Source organism: Scyliorhinus torazame, chromosome 15 (genome assembly GCF_047496885.1).
Source record: "Scyliorhinus torazame isolate Kashiwa2021f chromosome 15, sScyTor2.1, whole genome shotgun sequence".
Classification (NCBI taxonomy): domain Eukaryota; kingdom Metazoa; phylum Chordata; class Chondrichthyes; order Carcharhiniformes; family Scyliorhinidae; genus Scyliorhinus; species Scyliorhinus torazame.
This window is the reverse complement of record NC_092721.1, coordinates 196,488,104-196,506,305: the sequence shown is the minus strand read 5'-3', so window position 1 is coordinate 196,506,305 and position 18,202 is coordinate 196,488,104. Positions and strand designations below refer to the sequence as shown.

The following is an 18,202-nucleotide window of genomic DNA, read 5'->3' as shown; positions in this document are numbered from 1 at the left end:
GGGGGATTAAGGGGTTAAAATGGGGAAGGCAGGATTGGAGGAGGGGAATGGCAGGGGGTTTGGGATATTGGTTGGCAAGTTATTTATTTACTGTTCCTGTTTGATCTTGCTCTTGTTTTTGTTTGTATTTACTGTTTATACAAATGCCTTAATAAAAACATATATATATATTTTAAAAAAGGACACATCTTCGGCCTCCACAAATAGGTTACCTATTTATTCCTTTATGAGGCCGACTCCTTCCTTAACTATTGATAAAGCATCTATGGCATTCACCTTGTATTTTGTTGCCAATATTCTTATGTACACACTCTTCGCTTTCCTAATTTCCATTTTAATTTCGCACCTCCACTTTTGATACTCTTCTTGGCTTCCTGTAGTATTAAGTTCCCAGAGTTTGACATAAGCTTTCATTTCTGACTTATCTCACCCTGCAAGCTCCTTGACATCCAGGGAGCTCCAAGATTTGGCCAACCCGCCCTTTTTCTTTGCGGAATCATTTTTACTCCTAGAATCCCCGAGAATCTCCCCTTTGACTGCATCCCACTGATCTGACACTGATTTACCTGCAAGAAATTGTTTCCAGTCTACTTTTGCTAAATCACTTGGCCTGCATAATGGGCGCGATCTACCCGCCACGCTACACCCGAAAAGCAGCGCGCCACGGCTCAATGTGCCCGGTTGCCACCGCGGTAGCTGCCGGGTGACCCTGCTCTTGATATTTACCCGGCTCGCCATGTCTCGTGGGATCTAATGTGATCTCGTGAGACGTTGCGATGTGAAGCCCTCCCATTGAAACTGGGATCAGTTTTTGGCAAATCTAACCTTTTAGTGCGAGACAGCTTGTCTCACTCTAATATACAGTTCCCTGAGGTAGCCATGGCATTGGGACCTATCCCCTTCGCCTTGGAGTCCTCGGGCGAATGTCGTTCAGTGCTGGTCTCCACGAACGGGGACCAGATGGAACGGCATTCGTGGAGGTCTCCCAGATGGGAGGCCCCCAGATGCTTGCCCTCTGGGCAGCATGGTACCCCAGCACTGCTGGTGCCAGCCTGGCACCCTGGCAGTGCCAACTGGGTGCCAACCTGGCACTGCCAAGGTACCCAGGTGGCACTGCCAGCTGCCAAAGGCACTGCCAAGGTGCCAAGCTGGCATTTTTTGCATGGTGGTGATCAGGCCGAGGCCGGGGCTGGGGGGGGGGGGGGGGCGAGATGGGTGGGGCCCTGTGCACATGAGGTAGGGTGCAACGGGGTGGTGGTGACGAAGACCCTCTAATTGGTGAGTTGAGGCTTTTGGGGGTGTTCGGTTGTCACGCCCGGGGGTCGAAACATCGGGAGGCCATTTAAAAATGGCATCCTGATCTCCCTGCACTGCGGTGTTTCGGGGAGCAGGGCTCCTCAGTGCAGGAAAAGGGATGAAGTGCGGCCTTGGCCACACGTTCCCCGCTGAGGCGCTGCGAGCGCCGGAAATACGCAGCTAAACATGGTTGCAATGAAACATAGTTCCCATTTGGTTCAATCGCGCCCGATATCTTCAGCCGTGCCTCAGTGAATCGTGCTCTTGGCTCCTGAGTTAAAAGGCCGAGGGTTCAAGTCCCACTTCAGGGACTTAAGCCCGAAGTTCAGCCTGATTTCATTGAAAGAGTGCTGCACTTTCAGAAGCATGCTTGTTATGTGATGTGAGGGTACCTTTAAGAAATGGGTGTTTTTTACAGAATAACTGTAGTGAGAGTACCTTTAAGAAATGGGTGTTTTTATAGAATAACTGTAGTGGGTGTATCTTTAAGAAATGGGTGTTTATTACTGCAGTGATGTCAGAGCGTGGGTGGAGCTGAGCTGTCTGTCAGCTTTTAATTTCACTTTGAGACAAGCTTGGGTGTGTCTGTGTTTTTTGGGGTTTTGTTTCAGTGTTGGAGCTGCAGTCAGCCAGAGCAGGTGAAATGTTGATCTCTTTGCCATGTAAAGACTATTTCTTGATCATTTGGTGAATTCAGAGTTATAACTATTCTCAGTAGTGAATTTAAACCTGATGTGCTTCTGTTAAAAGTTTTTTAAAAAGTCTTATGGATGTTAAAAGGAAAGTAAGGATTACTTAGTGTTATATTCTTTGGGGGTTGTATTTGAATTGATTGTTGCTAAGATGTTCACTATGTTTTAAAAAGGTTAACTTGAGTTCATAGAATAAACATTGTTTTGCTTTAAAAAAATACTTTTCCATTTCTGCTGTACCACACCTGTAGAGTGGGCAGTGTGCTCTCCAGACCACAATCTAGTAAAAGTTGTGGGCCAGGTGAACTCCATGATACACTTTGGGGTTCTCTAAACCCTGGCTTTTTAGATGTGTTTTTAAACAGAGGCTCTGTTTAGCCTCTCACGCCGATCAAAAAATCCAATGGTTCTGTTTGACACAGCAAGGGAGTTTAATCCAGTGCCAATATTTAATCCCTCACCGAGAAACTAGAACAGATTGCCGGGTCATTATCGCATTGCTATGCAAAATTGGTCGTTCATCAATATGAGGAGCAGGAGACGGCTGGTTAACCCCTTGATCCTACCCCACCATTCACTAAGGTCATGGCTGTACCATGCAGTACAACAACGAGTACACTTCAGCAAGGATGTCAGTGATTCTAAAGCACCTTAATGGACTGATTTTTGATTTACAAGTTAAAGGGATTTCAGGTGTAGCCAGTTAAAATGGCTAACTCCCGATTTAGAATGGCTAACTCCCGATTTAAAATGGCGAACGGCAAAGGCTGATGGGAAAGTCAGCCAACAGGACACAAACAAGCAGCTGCGGGTTGAGTGTGTATTTACCTCTGGAAAGGCCAGACAAGATCGATACCGGCAACCATCAGCATAACAAAACATCAGCCATTTGCATATTAATGAGCAATCCCCAGGAACAATGAGCAACATTTAGACACATAAAGCCAACCCAGACTCGTCGGCGCCAGCAGAAGCCTACACAAAGGGAGGTGAACGACCACCTCAAGACCGCCCATCGATCAAGGAATCGCTCCAGCTTTGGAGAAAATCGAACCAAGTGATTGGGACAAAGTCCAATTACTTGGAACCAGGTACAGGGTCCGCCCCGAAAGGCAGGAAGCCCCTGGGGACTATAAGAATAGAGTCCAAGTTCAAATTGTTCTTCTTGACCGGGTCACTCAGCAACGCAAACCAACCCTTGACAGTGACCGGTCCAGCCATCGCTGAAATAGAGTAAGTCTTACTTCAACGCTCGCTACGAGATAGGCGCTCCTAGCTACCAATCTGTACCAACTTCGAATCCCACAGGCTCAGAACCCGAACGAAAGGCCATTTGTTTCCTTGACCTGGTGGGCCAGTTCCGAGTTAAGTACTGGCCTGTTAGTCGTAGAAGTAGCTTAGACGTAGAATTTATGCATGAGTAGTGATTACTGTGTATAATAAAGGTGCTTTGATTTAAATCTTACTAAGCGGTGTATTGGATTATTAATCATTACTTGAACCACGTGGCAGTATCAGAAAGATACCTGGCGACTCAAGAGCAAAGGTGATAAAACAGAGCAATTAAACTAAGGCAAAAGTTAGCAACACAGGTTTGGAGGGCAGGCCCCAATCGGGTCAGCCATGACCTTAGTGAATGGTGGGGCAGGATCAAGGGGTCAACCAGCCGTCTCCTGCTCCTCATATTAATGAACGACCAAACTTGACTGTCAGTATATTTCTTTCTGCTTTTAGTGGAGCATATGGACACATTTCAAGCTTTTGAGTTTAACGTTTATTGCGTGTTCTCTGGACATTTGGAGCCCTTCAGTTATTAGAGGCGGAGAGATGCCCTGCTCATACGTTCACACACATATGTAGATCACCTCTTCAGGCAGAGTGGTCAGAGTGGACTGTCTTAGGGCAGCTACTGGAAATAGCTACTTTTAAAATTGTAGTGTTGGTATACTGATTCAGGCGTCAGAAGCCTTTCACAATGCATGAGTTTAAAGAAAATTTTGAAAACACTGTACATTGAACATCAAACCTCAGAGTGGTGTTTCCATAACATCCCAGGTCTCCAATACCAAGGTCATCTGCCATGATAAGAACATAATTGGGCTGCATGTTTGCACTTTGTCCCAGATTTCCTCTTGTCAAGTGGAGTAGAAAGAAGGCCAGCAAGATCTTCATGTTCCTAAAAATAAATTAAAAAATGAAGTCAGTGTGATTAAGTATTAGTTGCGTAACCGTAGGCTCTCTCACACCACACCATGTATAATAATGTTAGCAGAGAAAAAAGGAACTCTTCCTTCTACCAAGCGGTGCCAACTCCTTTCCTATTGTCAAAAAGACAATATTGCAGGTTGGGTGGGGTCACGGGGTTGGGGCCAGGGTGGGCGCTCTTTCAGAAGGTCGGGGCAGACTCGATGGGCCGAATGGCCTCCTTCTGCACTGTAGGGGTTCTCCGGTGCTGCGGTCCACAGCGAACCTTCACAAGGACCTACTTTTCAATTCTGGTTGGTTGCTTTCACTAATCTTTTCACAATAGGGTGGACAGGGTGTGGGATATAGTCCCAGCAGGGCACGTACAGGGGCTATGATGGGCTGGCTTAGCTCAGTGGGCTAGACAGTTGGTTTGTAATGCAGAACAAGGCCAGCTGCGCGGGTTCAATTCCCGTACCAGCTTACCCGAACAGGCGCCGGAATGTGGCGACTAGGGGCTTTTCACAGTAACTTCATACTTGTGACAATAAAAGATTATTATTGGATAAATATCAGCATCGGCTACAATGGCTGGTTTCCACATCCAAGTTGGTGAGGTACATTGCATTGTCTGTATTGTCACCTCAGATAATACAGCGAATATTGAAGGATTGAACGAGAGGCCTGCTGCCCTACAATTCAATGTCACAATAAATGACACATTCCCAACCAACGATTGAGAGAGCCAAATCGTTGCTTTTCCACTGAAGTCATTTACATGTGTGCTTGCAGCCACCAATTCTTCACTGGGGAGGCACGGTAGTTAGCACTGCGGCCTCACAGCGCCAGGGACCCGGGTTCGATTCCGGCCTCGGGTGACTGTGCGGAGTCTGCACATTCTCCCCGTGTCTGCGTGGGTTTCCTCCGGGTGCTCCGGTTGCCTCCCACAATCCAAAGATGTGCAGGTTAGGTGGACAAGCTGTGCCAAATTGCCCCTTAAGTGTCCAAATAGGTGCAGGTTAGGTAGGGTTACGGGGATAGGGCGTGTGAGTGGGCCTCGGTGGAGTGCTCTTTTGGAGGGTTGGTGCAGACTCAATGAGACAAATGGCTTCTTTCGGCACTGTAGGGTTTGATGGTTCTATATGCATCACATGCACACGAACCTTGCTGTACTTTTGATCAAAGCGTGTTTGAAAAATGATTACATTTCAGAGTGCGAGTGAATGGGAAACAGATTGAAAGGGATAACATATACAACAAAAAAATTTTGCATATATATTATTCTAAAGCAAAAAATATAGGCAAACAAATTGAAGTTAGACAATTATCTTTATGGCAAAGTGACCAGAATCAAACACTGACTCAGTGTTGTTATTTTACACTTGATGCAAACTCGAACCAGTGCCAGATGGCCTACGAACATATGAATTAGGAGGAGTAGGCCACTCGGCCCCTCGAGCCTGCTCCGCCATTCAATAAGATCATGGCTGAGCTGGTTGTAATTTCAACTCACATCCCTGCCGACACCCAATAACCTTTAACCTTTTGCCCCCGGCTAATCAAGAATCTCTGTAGCTCTGCCTTAAAATATTCAAAGACTCTGCTCCCACTGCCTTTTGAGGAAGAGAGTTCCAGGGACTCCGGAAAGAAAATATTTCTCATCTCGGTCTTAAATGTCCCTTCTTTTTAAACAGTGACCCCAATTCGAGATCCTCCCACACAAGAGGGAACATCCATGCTGTCAATAGCCCTCAGGATCTTAAAAGGTTTTGATCCAGTCGGCTCTTTTGTTTAATTCATTTACTAGATTTGGGCATCGATGGCGAGACCAGGATTTATTGCCCATCTCTAGTTGCCTTTCAGAAGGTGGTGGTGAGCTGCCTTCTTGAACCGCTGCAGTCCCCGAGGAGTTGGTATACCGACAGTGCTGTTACTCTTCTCAAATCTAGTAGACACAAACCTAACCTCTCCAACTTTCCTTACAAGACAATCCGCCCGTTCATGGTATTCATCTAATAAACTTTCGCTCAACCGCTTCTAACACATTTACATCGTTCACTGAATCCCTGCAGGGCAGACGGAGGCCTTTTGGCCCATAGAGTCTGCACCGGCCCTTCGAAAGGCCCTCAACCTATGTCCATTTCTCCATCCTCCCCGTTCTACCTCTGTAACACCGTAACATAAACTGCACATCCCTGGACACATAAGGGGCAATTTAACATGGTCAAGCCACCTAAACGTGGGAGGAAACCGGAGCACCCGGATGAAGCCCACGCAGACACGGGGAGAGCGTACAAACCCCGCACAACTGTGACCCAAGGCCAGTATTGAATCCGGGTCCCTGGCGCTGTGAGGTAGCAGTGCTAACCACTGTGCCACCCTTGAGCAAAGGTATACAAACGTTTTGTAGAGAGTATTTTAACATTCAGCATGGCAGTCCGGTATGGTAAACTGAGTGTGTAACGCAAAGGTAAACTGGCCAAAATGTCAACACAGCCGGCAAAATCACTGGCAGACAGCACACACAGCTCGATAAATTATTTAACAATGCCTTGTTAAGAGGAAAGCTCAGACTATTTTGGGTAATCCGTCTCATTATTTATATCATCCTTCAATAAGGAGACCAATGCTGTACACAACACTCCAAATGGGGGTCTCAGTAATGCCTCCCCGAACAGGCGCCGGAATGTGGCGACTAGGGGCTTTTCACAGTAACTTCATTGAAGCCTACTTGTGACAATAAGCGATTTTCATTTCAAATGATCCCCCACGAGCTTCTTGTCGATCCTGGCTGTCCTGCCAGGTGGTTCACCAGACACGTGCCCGGCAGTTCCCCGCTAACGAGGAGGACACCCTTTCCCTGGAGGGGGTTGGAGTACCAGCAGCAGGGCTGGCAATGCCGTCTGGGAGGCAGTGGCAGCCAATGCGGGCAGCATGACCAGGAGGACCAGTGTCCAATGTCAGAAGGCCAACAACCTCCACTGGGCTACAACGGTAAGTTTACACTGGCCCCCTGGCGTCAGTTCCGCCTGCTATCCGCTTGACATCAGGCCCCCTCCCCCAAGCTCGTGCCACAGCAAATCCTGGAACCCACCAGCACAACCCCTCCACGTCTAGGTGCGGTGCCCACACATGCCTCCTGCCATTACGGACCAAGCGTGGGGCTCATAATGCCCTGTCATTTGGATGCACCTTTAAGAAATGGGTGTTTATTAAATAGCTGCAGTGATGTCAGAGTGAGGGTGGAGCTGGGCTGTCTGTCTCTTTTACTTTCGCTTTGAGCTAGCAGCTACAGGGTGTGTTTAGTTTCGATTTGCAGATTGGGAACTGCATCCAGAGAAACAAGGTGTAATTCTGGTCTCTCTCTGTATGAAAAGAATGCCTTCAGATCACTTGCTAATTTAAAATTGATAACTGCTCTCAGTAGAGAATTTAAACCTAATGTCTGTGTTAAAGAGGGGATTTGTCTTATGAATGATGCAAGGAAAGATTAAGGGTTACTTATAGAGTACTGTATTCTTTCGGGGAGTATTTGAGTTGATAGTTGCTAAGATGTTTACTGTGTGTGTTCTGTAAACCATGGCCCGTAATAGCCCTCTCTCTGTCCCCTCAGGAGAAGGTAGCCCATAATAGGCGGGAAAGGGCCTAGACAGGTGGCGGAGTTCTGGGCATCAAAGTCCTCACTCACTCCGAGGAACGGGCCCTGGAAATCGCGGGGTTGTCCAAGGGGATGTTGACTGGCACTTCAGAGGTGAGGATCCACTGCCCTTTCACCCAGATTATCTTTCTTAAGTGAGTTGTTCATGTCAGACAAAATGATCCTTCCCTCCCACTGACTACATGTCCCTTCTCCCATAGGATCTCCATCTGATGGGGCAGGGCCATCTGGGGCCGCCCACCCCCCTGCCAGCTAAGAGAACACCTCAGAGGATACCACCATTACGGCATCACAGCTGTCATGCCGAACCCCCACCAGCACAGACACACACCTCGGTGGGCAACATTAGTGGCCAGGCTCCTGGGGCACAATCTGGGGCAGTTGGAGGTCTGCTGGATCCCAGGACTCAGTCGAGTCGCAGTCAGATGCCAAGTCTTTGGGCAAGGTTATCCCAGAGCAGGTGTTGACGCTGGGACACAGCCATGGGATTCAGGAGGGGATTCAAGCGACACTCCAGCAAGTGCATGGGTGATTGGAGGAGTCCCAAAGGCTATGGGCACATAGCCCATAAGGCTATGGGTGCCTGGAACATGTTGTTAGTGGAGGTGGTGGAGGCAGGCATGATAGCAACGTCTAAGATGTATCTTGATAGACACATGAATGGGCGGAGAATGGAGGGATACAGATCGTCTGGGCAATAAGCATTTGGTCTGAATAAGGAATCTGGATCGACACAGGCTGACCTCACCTCTGATGTGCATCATGGGGATACACCTAGACGTAGCGGCAGAGCATGGAAGATGAAGAGAGAGGCTCACTGAGCGGGCACAAGGAGCACAGTCTGTAGCTCGGGGGAATGGAAATGTCCAATGTTCACTATTAAAACATGTTACACCTGATACATGTGAAGGCGGTGGTCGCACACAAGTTGAACATTCAGGGATGGAATCTTACCTATTGTTGAAGGGCACTCTGTTGCCCCGGTGCACAAATGGGACATGCGTGCCATCTACTCCCTGGACCTGGGGCATTCCGGTGATGGGGAGAATCATGCTGCCCAGGCTCTTTGATGGACTTGGTCCAGCTCAAAGTTAATACAGTCAGCTGTCTGGACATGCAGGGCACCTGTGACCTCCTGGATGCACGTGGGCTGTAGCTTGGGAAATGCCACACAAGCCCCCCACTCGAGCCCTGGGATAAACCCGTTGCATCAAGGTTCAATGCTGCGATGAGCTTCACGCCACCGGGAGTGGGTGGTCTCCTCCTCCTCCACTGAATGCCAAGTCCAGATGTGGCACAGGTGCCGCACCGTCTCCTTATTGAGATGAAGCCTCCTGTGGCACAATCCGTCCGTCATCGCCTCGTAGTGACCAGCAACGCCTGAACACCTTGGCTGGAGGACCCTGCTCTGCACACTCACCCCCCCAGCCGCAGCAGGAGCCCCTAGACATTAGACCCCTGCCGGGAGACCGTGCTCAGGTACCCTCCCCTGGTTCACACACTCTTTAGTCTTGAGGATATGCCCAGTGCTGAGGCCCAGCTCTCGGGTGTTTGATTGTTGGCTGCTGCCTCTGTGGTGTTAACGCTCCCAGAGTTCAGGCAGTGTCCAGGCCTCACGGTTTGATTGGAATGCTCGGCAATAATACTCGCCTGAGACATGGCACCTGTACCCACAAGACCGCACTTGAGAATATTTTGTTTATTACACGGTCAACAGTAATAAAGATTTAAAAATCGACTACATAACATTCCACACATCACACTAAGAAGGAAATGTCACCGTTCCATGTTGGTACCGATACAAAGGTATATCAGCTCATTTTCGCAGGTTCCTCAACAGAAACGGAGGATAAGGCTCGGAATATGGTACCATGAACTGACCTTTGCTGTAGAAATTATCTGTCCAACTATGTGTGACTTGTTCCACGTATCAGTGCCAATCTCCGTCCAGAAGCAGTTGTGCAGGCTCTCCCACATGGCCCAATCTCACCTGAACCAAAACCTGGCATCCACATAATCCACTGGCGCTCAAGGTGCAGTTGAACATGTTGACTTCCAGCGTCTTTAACCAGAGGTGACGTGCCAGTTACATGCAGCACTCTCCACACCAGCAACAAAAGCACCAGCAATCTGCAAAAGCATTTCTTCAGCGGTGTTAGCGGGTGTTCCATTTGGAACAATGTCTCCTTGCTTCAAACGGGATTGCCTTCTGGACTCGTATGTCCCCCTGAGCCTGATGTTCCAGGACCCAGGTATCTTCGAAAAATTATCCTGCTTTCCGGCAACAGAAAAGGAAGCAAACAGCAACAGCAGCCTCCAGGCATCTACAGCCACCAGCAGGAGCAAGCAGCAAATACAACCTGCAGCTGCAAAGTGCTCTCACAACTAACAAGACCAATTCCTTATTAGCAATAGCTTTCAGCTGTGAAGCTAGAGATTGCTCACAGTCAAAGGGAGTTAAAGTGACCTTCAGCATATAACCACGAACAGGGCTTTGTCAATGAGGGGTTTGGTAGGACAGACAGCAGCTGTAGATGCCCTATTATGGGTGTACACAATATTGGAGGATGACCTGTAGGCTCTGCAGACACTACCTCAATCACCCCCCAGTCCAGGGGTGACCCCTGACTTATGACATCCAGCCCTCCCCACCCCAAACTTGGCCCATCCTCCACTGAGGGGTCCCTTCCTCCACTCCTCCCCCCCCCCCCCCCGAGGACTGGGGTAGCCGCACCGTACCCTTGGGCTCCATGAAGGGGAATGCAAATGGGTCATTTCCTCAGCTCCCCTCAGCAGCCATTACGCCAAGTTTTTCAAAAGGAGTGCTAAACGGCACCCACGTGACCACTCGCTGGGGAGCCAGTTAGTTCCCGGGAGGCCGTTAGATTGGACTTCTATCTCGTCAACGAGCTGGAGACTGGTCTCAATTGGTGCCGCGCCACGTCTGGGCGGGATCCGGAATCCGCCACCGGGAGCGGGCCGGTTAGATTTCAATCCGATTCGCTCTTAGCGTGGATCCCGATTTCGGCCTCTCCCGCTATTTAACCGGCACGCCCGCCTCCACGCAGCCGCTACGGACGATACGGTTGCACAGTGGTTAGCACTGCTGTTTCACAGCACCAGGGCCCCAGGTTCGATTCCTGACTTGGGTCACTGTCCGGGTTTCCTCCAGGTGCTCTGGTTTCCTCCCACAAGTCCCGACAGACGTGCTTGTTAGGTGAATTGGACATTCTGAATTTCCCCTCAGTGTACCCGAACAGGTGCAAGAATGTGGCGACCAGGGGCTTTTCATAGTAACTTCATTGCAGTGTTAATGTAAGCCTACTTGTGACAATAAAGATTATAATAAATAAATAAATCGCTCCCAAGCTCTCTACAATTTGACTGAATGCAATCATTGAAAATGATTCTCAGCTCGGGAGAGAGCGCAAAGTTGATTAAATTGCCTCGGAATAAATTGCTACGTACCTGGAGTGGGGTTACCAATATCAACAAAAAAACTGCATGGGCATTAATCCACTGGGTTTTGTTTAAAAGGTTTGCTGAACATCCGCAGTGGTAGCTGCTGTGGGCCGAGCTGACTCACCTGGAGCATGCGCTGACTCACCTGGAGCATGGGCAGCTTCACCTGCGGCCAGCCCCGCCCTCTCCCCCTGACCCCGCCCACCCCCGCGAGCCCCGCCTCATTCCCCCACAGTAAAACCGCCAGCCGGTGGCCGACTGAAAACACACCCTCCGAGACGCAACGGAGGGAATTTCGACGGGAAGGCGCTCGGTTTCGTTTGTTTAGAAGGCGGTGGAACACAGCTGACTCCTATTCGCGAAGGAAAGCGCTCATTTTATGAGTGTGGGGTTACAATTTTACATCCGACAATAAAAACACCGAGATTGAATTCTCCACCTCTTTTAAGCGTCCCGGGTGAATTGTTGATCTTCGGCGTGGGTATTCGGTACTAACGCAATAAGGATTGAAGCGGGCGAGGAGGCTGAGGGCGGCGGACTCCGGCTTTCGCTGCCCCTGGACATTAACTCTGGGAAGCTGATAGTCGGCCCTGGTTTTCCCCGCTCTCCTGGAAATGGCGGCGAACTGCTCCAGCACCTTCAAGCCGGTCACTCATGTCATCTTCGACATGGACGGCCTTCTCCTCGGTCAGTACCCGCGCCGATCCCCGCCTCAGACCCCCCCCTCTCCGTCTTTACGGTGTCAGCGGCGCTGCTTAACCGAACCAATAATCCCCCCAACCTCGGCCACTCGCTTCCCCATCGCCATCCCTACCGGCTGTCAATCACTCCCACTGGACCCGCCTTCTCCTGCTGTCACTCAGCTACTGATCCCGCCCCCTCCCGGCTGTCACTCAGTCCCACTGGACCCGCCCCCTCCCGGATGTCAATCACTCCCACTGGACCCGCCCCCTCCCGGATGTCAATCACTCCCACTGGACCCGCCTTCTCCTGCTGTCACTCAGCTACTGATCCCGCCCCCTCCCGGCTGTCACTCAGTCCCACTGGACCCACCCCCTCCCGGATGTCACTCAGTCCCAATGGACCCGCCCCCTCCTGGCTGTCAATCAATCACACTGGACTCACCCCCAATCAGTCATCGAATTTACAGTGCAGAAGGAGGCCATTCGGCCCATCGAGTCTGCACTGGCTCTTAGAAAGAGCACCCTACCCAAGCCCACACCTCCACCCTATCCCCATTACCCAGTAACTCCACCCCAAGGGCAATTTTGGACACGAAGGGCAATTTATCACGGCCAATCCACCTAACCTGCACATCTTTGGACTGTGGGAGGAAACCGGAGCACCCGGAGGAAACCCACGCAGACACGGGGAGAATGTGCAGACTCCGCACAGACAGTGACCCAAGCCAGGAATCGAACCTGGGACCCTGGAGCTGTGAAGCAATTGTGCTAACCACCATGCTACCGTGCTGCCCACTGCTGGGTCATCTGGATTCAAAACTCACCTTTTCTCTCCCTACAGATGTTGCCAGACCTGCTGAGATTTTCCAGCATTTTCGCTTTTGGATTCAGATCCCAAAATCCGCAGCAATTTGCTTTTGCCCCCGTAAGGGACTGGTTTACCACACTGGGCTAAACAGCTGGCTTGTAATGCAGCACAAGGCAGCAGCACGGTTCAATTCCCGTACCGGCCTCCCCGAACAGGCGCCGGAATGTGGTGACTAGGGGCTTTTCACAGTAAATTCATTGAAGCCTACTTGTGACAATAAGCGATTATTATTATGTCTTTCCAACTGGAGCTGGCCCATCTGCTGTCAATCAATCCCACTGCACCTGCCCCTCTGGCTGTCAATCACTTCTACTGGACCCATCCCCTCCAGCTGTCAGAATGATCCCTTGCCCTGCCCCTCCATCTGTCAATTAATCCCTTTGTCCCACCCCTCCACCTGCATAAATTCCACTTGTTCCTCCCTCCAACTGTCAATCAATCTCATTTGTCCTGCCCCTCCAACTGTCAATCAATGCAATTTGTCCCACCCCCTCCAACTGTCAATCAATTTTGCTTGTCCCGCCCTCGAACTGTCAATCAACCCCACTTGTCCCACCCTCCAACTGTCAATCAATACCACTTGCCCCACCCCTCCAACTGTCAATCATTCCCACTTGTCCTGTCCCTCCGACTCAATCAATGTCACTGTTGCATCTTCCAACTGTCAATCAATCCAACTGGCTCCACCCTCAGGCTCAATCAGCTCCGTCCCTGCCACCAACCATTAACACCACATTTTCTTCAGACTATCTCTCCCAAACATAAACACACAAGGGCAGACTCTCCTCTTCTCTTTCTCCTCCAACCATTACACAACTCTACCCTCATTCCCCATCAACATTCCCACCTAATGCTCTCCCCCATCAGTGATCACCCCCCCCCCCAATACTCTCCACCCTGCCCGCACTCCTGGTACTTCCAACTGTCACTCCCCCTTCACTCCCTCATCAGATTTAGTAATGAGCCAAATTTAATTAGTAGCCTAACTGCGCGAACATTTATCAAATAGTGATCACAACATGGTTGAATTCAGTGCAGCGTTTGAAAGTGAAATGCACGATTCAGTGATTCAATTGCACTAGAATTTTAGACTTGGGTATGGCTGACTTTAACGCGATGAGGCAGAGACGGTCCACGGTGAACTGGGAAGATCTGTTAATCGGTCAAATCTCAGAAGATCAGTGGAAAATATTAAATATTTTAAGAAATATTTAACAAGATACAGAGCGAGTATATACCCACTTCACAAAAAAACAGCCATGAAGAACTAAGGAGATTAGCGTAAAACTAAAAGAAAGGGCACACAAAAATGCAAGAGAGCACAGATCAAGATGAATGAGATTGGTACAAAGAGCAGCAAAGGATCACAAAGCAGCTTATAAGAGCTTCTAAAAGGGATTATGTAAGGGAACCTACAAGGAGCACCACGCTTCATTTCTGACGAATGCATGTAAATTTAGAGAAGGGGTAGCACGGTGGCACAGTGGTTAGCATTGCTGCCTACGGCACTGAGGACCCGGGTTCGAATCCCGGCCCTGGGTCACTGTCCGTGTGGAGTTTGCACATTCTCCCCGTGTCTGCTTGGGTTTTACCCCCACAACCCAAAAATGTGCAGGATAGGTGGATTGCCACGCTAAATTGTCCTGTAATTGGAAAAATAATAATTGGGTACGCTGAATTAAAAAAAAAGAAAATGGGAGAAGTACAGGCCGTCATATTCTGCTTTTTACCTTTCCAGTGAAGCTGGCGATTTGATCCAGCTGGCAATCGGGGGTGAGAAAATTGTCGTCAGTTGACACAAAATACCTAAGTGGAAATTTGTCTCCTTTCTGGCCTCTGGATGTACGAATTGATAGCACTCGGGCAAGGAGCCCTTAAATGTGGCAAGTCAGTTCATGCACCTTAGCAGCAGAATATTATGTTCCTGTCCTTAACTCCATTATATCCTCTGACTTACAACGAGCAATTACATGAGAGATTTGCTGATGTACTAGTGTCTGCTGTGGTTCTCAGAGCACACTTGCCTCCAAGTCACGAAGCTCTGGGTTCAAACTGCACTCCAGGACTTGTGCACAAATCAAGGTTGACGCTCCAGAGCAGTTCTGAGGGAATGCTGCGCGGTTGGAGGCGCCATCCTTCAGATGAGACACCTTACGGGGGCCTGTCTGTCCTCTCGGTCGGACATAAAAGATTCCATGGCTCTATTTCAGACACGAGCAGGAGAGTTAGTTCCCGTGTCCTGGCCAATGATTCCAGCATCTGCAGTAATTTGCTTTTGTATTATTGTATAAATGCAAGGGGCACGATCCAACGGCCTTGTGGCGCCCCACTCGGGACACCACGAGGCAGGTAAATCTCGTGAGAGGTCTCGCGAGATTTACGTTGCTCGTTATGTCTCGCAAACTGGATCTCGCCCTCAATGGGTGTGATCCAGATTTGTATATTCAAGTGAGCAGTTAGTCTCACTTGAACATGGCTGCGCTGGAGTTACCAAAGGCGCAAGATCTAATGGCTTTGCCTCAGAGACCCTGGGTGGGTGCCGTTTGGCACTGGTCTCCTCAAACGGGCGCCCGGGTGGTCGGGCTCTGGGCAGGGTAATAACCTGGCACTCCCGATGCCATTCGGACACCGTGACATTGCCACCCAGGCACCCAGCAGGGAACTGCCAAGATGGCGGTGTCAGGTGGCAACTTGCCCGTGCCAGGGATCGGTCCCAGGGTTGCCCTGCATATGTGAGGTGGGCTGCAGGGCTCGAGGACCCCAGAATTGGTAAATTGGGGTGTTAGGGAGGGCCCGGAAGCGCAGTGGCCGGGGTGGGGGGGAGGGGGTGGGGGTGGTGAGAGGAGCCTGTTACTGCAGGAAATGGGTCTAAGTGCGGCCTCGGCAGGACATTACTCGCTGAGACCCAAAAATGAAGCAGAGCCCCGTTTAATAGTGGTGTCATTCTCGGTACTGCAAGTGCCTGGAAATATCTTGCTAAACACGCCTAAAAGGGGACTCCGTTTAGTTTCCATTAAATCGCAACCAAGACTTTGTTTCTTTCCTTTCTTTTTCTTTCTTTCCTTCTTTTGTAAAGGCCGTGCCCAGAGTAAACTCATGGCTTCACATGCCTTCTCAGGGCAGCACGGTAGCACAAGTGGATAGCACTGTGGCTTCATAGCGCCGGGGTCCCAGGTTCGATTCCCCGCTGGGTCACTGTCTGTGCAGAGTCTGCACGTTCTCCCTGTGTCTGCGTGGGTTTCCTCCAGGTGCTCCGGTTTCCTCCCACAGTCCAAAGACGTGCAGGTTAGGTGGATTGGCCATGCAAAATTGCCCTTAGTGTCCAAAAAGGTTAGGAGGGGCCATTGGGTTACAGGGATAGGGTGGAAGTGAGGGCTTCAGTGGGTCGGTGCAGACTTGATGGGCCGAATGGCCTCCTTCTGCACTGTATGTTCTTTGTCTATGTTTCATCATTTGTAGAGCTGAGGACAGGGTGGGGAGGCCAACACAAACTGCTTCTACCCTTTTTTTCATCCTTTAAATTGTGAGTTAACATAATAGGCTCTGATGGAAAGTATAAGAGCAGGGGAATGTTTTTTGCATACAGTGCCACTTACCCCTCTGATTCTTTAATTTATACTACAGACACGGAAAGACTGTACACTCTTGTGTTTGAGGAAGTCTGCGGCCGTTACAATAAGAAGTTTACGTGGGAGTTGAAGGCCACGATTATGGGAATGCAGTCCTTGAACGCTGCCAAAATTGTTTGTGAGAAACTGCAGCTCCCGCTTACTCCAGAGGAATTGATCAAGGAGTGTCTCCTTGTCCAGGAGCGCTTGTTCGTTTCCACAAGTCTGATGCCAGGTAACTGCGATACTTTCACAAATTTAGCCATCAGGAGAGTGAGAAGCTACCCCAATCGTTTACCTAGTTCAGGTAATCAGTAGTTAGCGCAGTAGAGACTTGGTGAAAAAAGAACTTGCGGGAACACGCTGCAATTAGCATCGCCGTGACACCCCATTCAGGGGTAAAAACACTCTGTCACCTTGGCAGAGTGGTGACAATCTGGGGACGCGATCTAACGGCCTCTTTGTGCCCGATGAGGCGCCCGGGGAGGATGTCCTGCCCTTATGAAGTGGGGTGCTAGGGGCTCGAGGACCCCTAATTGATAAGTTGGGGCGGTTTCAGGGTCCGGATCCTGCAGTGGGGGAGGGGGGGGTTGAGCGATAAATGGCGCCCAACCTCTTCCTACACCGGCGAGCTGAGCTCGTTAGAGCAGAGAATGGCTCTAAGTGCGACCTCGGCGGGGCATTCCTCGCCGACGCCGAAAAAGAAGCCAAGTCTCATTTAACAGCTGGGTCGTGGGCAGCACAGTGGCACAATGGTTAGCACTGATGTCTCACGGCGCCAAGGTCCCAGGTTCGATCCTGCCCCTGGATCACTGTCCGTATGGAGTTTGTATATTCTCCCCGTGTTTGCGTGGGTTTTACCCCCAAAACCCAAAGATTCCTGTACCAGCCTAACCGCACAGGCGCCGGAATGTGGCGACTAGGGGCTTTTCACAGTAACTTCATTTGAAGCCTACTTGTGACAATAAGCGATCTTCATTTCATTTCATTTCATTCATGTGCAGGTAGGTGGATTGGCCATGCTAAATTGCCCTTTAATTGGAAAAAATTAATTGGGTACTCTAAATTTATTTACAAAAACAGCGGGGTCGTCCTTGGTGTTGCGAGCACTGGGAAACACCCCGCTCAATGTGTCCAAAACGGGTATCTTTTTTTCCATTAAATCGCGCCCTGGATTTCTACATTGCTGCTTCCCAGGTCAATTGATACTTGCAAGATGAAGATCAATAGATAGATGGAAGTATTTCCACAGATATGGCTTGCGGGGCTCAAGGTTACCCCCATTCCCATGTTCTTGGTTGGTAAATACTTTGAGTTCATGCATTGTTGCTCTGTCAGAAATCTACAGCCAAATGGCAAAGAGATAATGATCAGTTAATATGTCTCGGGAGTGTATTTAGGGCTTAGATACTGGCCATGGTAGCTGGGAGAAACTACCAGTATACACTGACTCCACTGATTCCTCCCAGGATGGTGGTACAGTTGAGCTGGGTGTTGTAGATTAAGAAGGGAACATCAATCAGCAGCCCAGTTACTGCTTACCATTAATTAACCATAATAGAAGTGCTGGAGGAAGGAATTTAATGTTGCTGTGATTTGCCTCTTCCCTTCCCCGTACCAGCCCCTGTCCTCCCACCTGGCTGCTAACTTGGTGGCCATTACCAGCTTTTTATGCACATGAAAATGGCTGCTTGCATGTTGTACACCAACAGATGGATAGACAATGTTAATTATTGCTCCTTTGCTTGATT

At 49.6% G+C, this 18,202-nt stretch overlaps 2 protein-coding genes across 7 annotated transcripts in view; one reads left to right on the top strand and one right to left on the bottom strand.

The window, feature by feature from the left end:
• The window catches only part of sts (steroid sulfatase (microsomal), isozyme S), a 133,293-nt gene extending 121,407 nt beyond the window's left edge, over positions 1-11,886 (bottom strand). The window contains exons 1-2 of one of the 2 annotated variants that reach the window (XM_072477362.1): positions 11,732-11,886; positions 4,015-4,164 (exon numbers count right to left, since the gene is read on the bottom strand). In XM_072477362.1, the coding sequence (XP_072333463.1) occupies positions 4,015-4,160 (146 nt within the window). In that variant the 5' untranslated portion in view covers positions 4,161-4,164; positions 11,732-11,886. Of the gene's footprint in view, positions 1-4,014; positions 4,165-11,298; positions 11,412-11,731 lie in introns of those variants that run through there. The other variant, XM_072477363.1, reaches the window with a different exon arrangement.
• pudp (pseudouridine 5'-phosphatase) overlaps positions 11,821-18,202 on the top strand; it is a 51,098-nt gene continuing 44,716 nt past the window's right edge. For all 5 annotated transcript variants that reach the window (XR_011935246.1, XM_072477368.1, XM_072477365.1 and 2 more), the window contains exons 1-2: positions 11,821-11,979; positions 16,468-16,686. Coding sequence is in view for 4 of the 5 variants with exons in the window: in XM_072477368.1 (XP_072333469.1) it covers positions 11,907-11,979; positions 16,468-16,686 (292 nt within the window). In the remaining variant the exon portion in view is untranslated. The remainder of the gene's footprint in view (positions 11,980-16,467; positions 16,687-18,202) is intronic.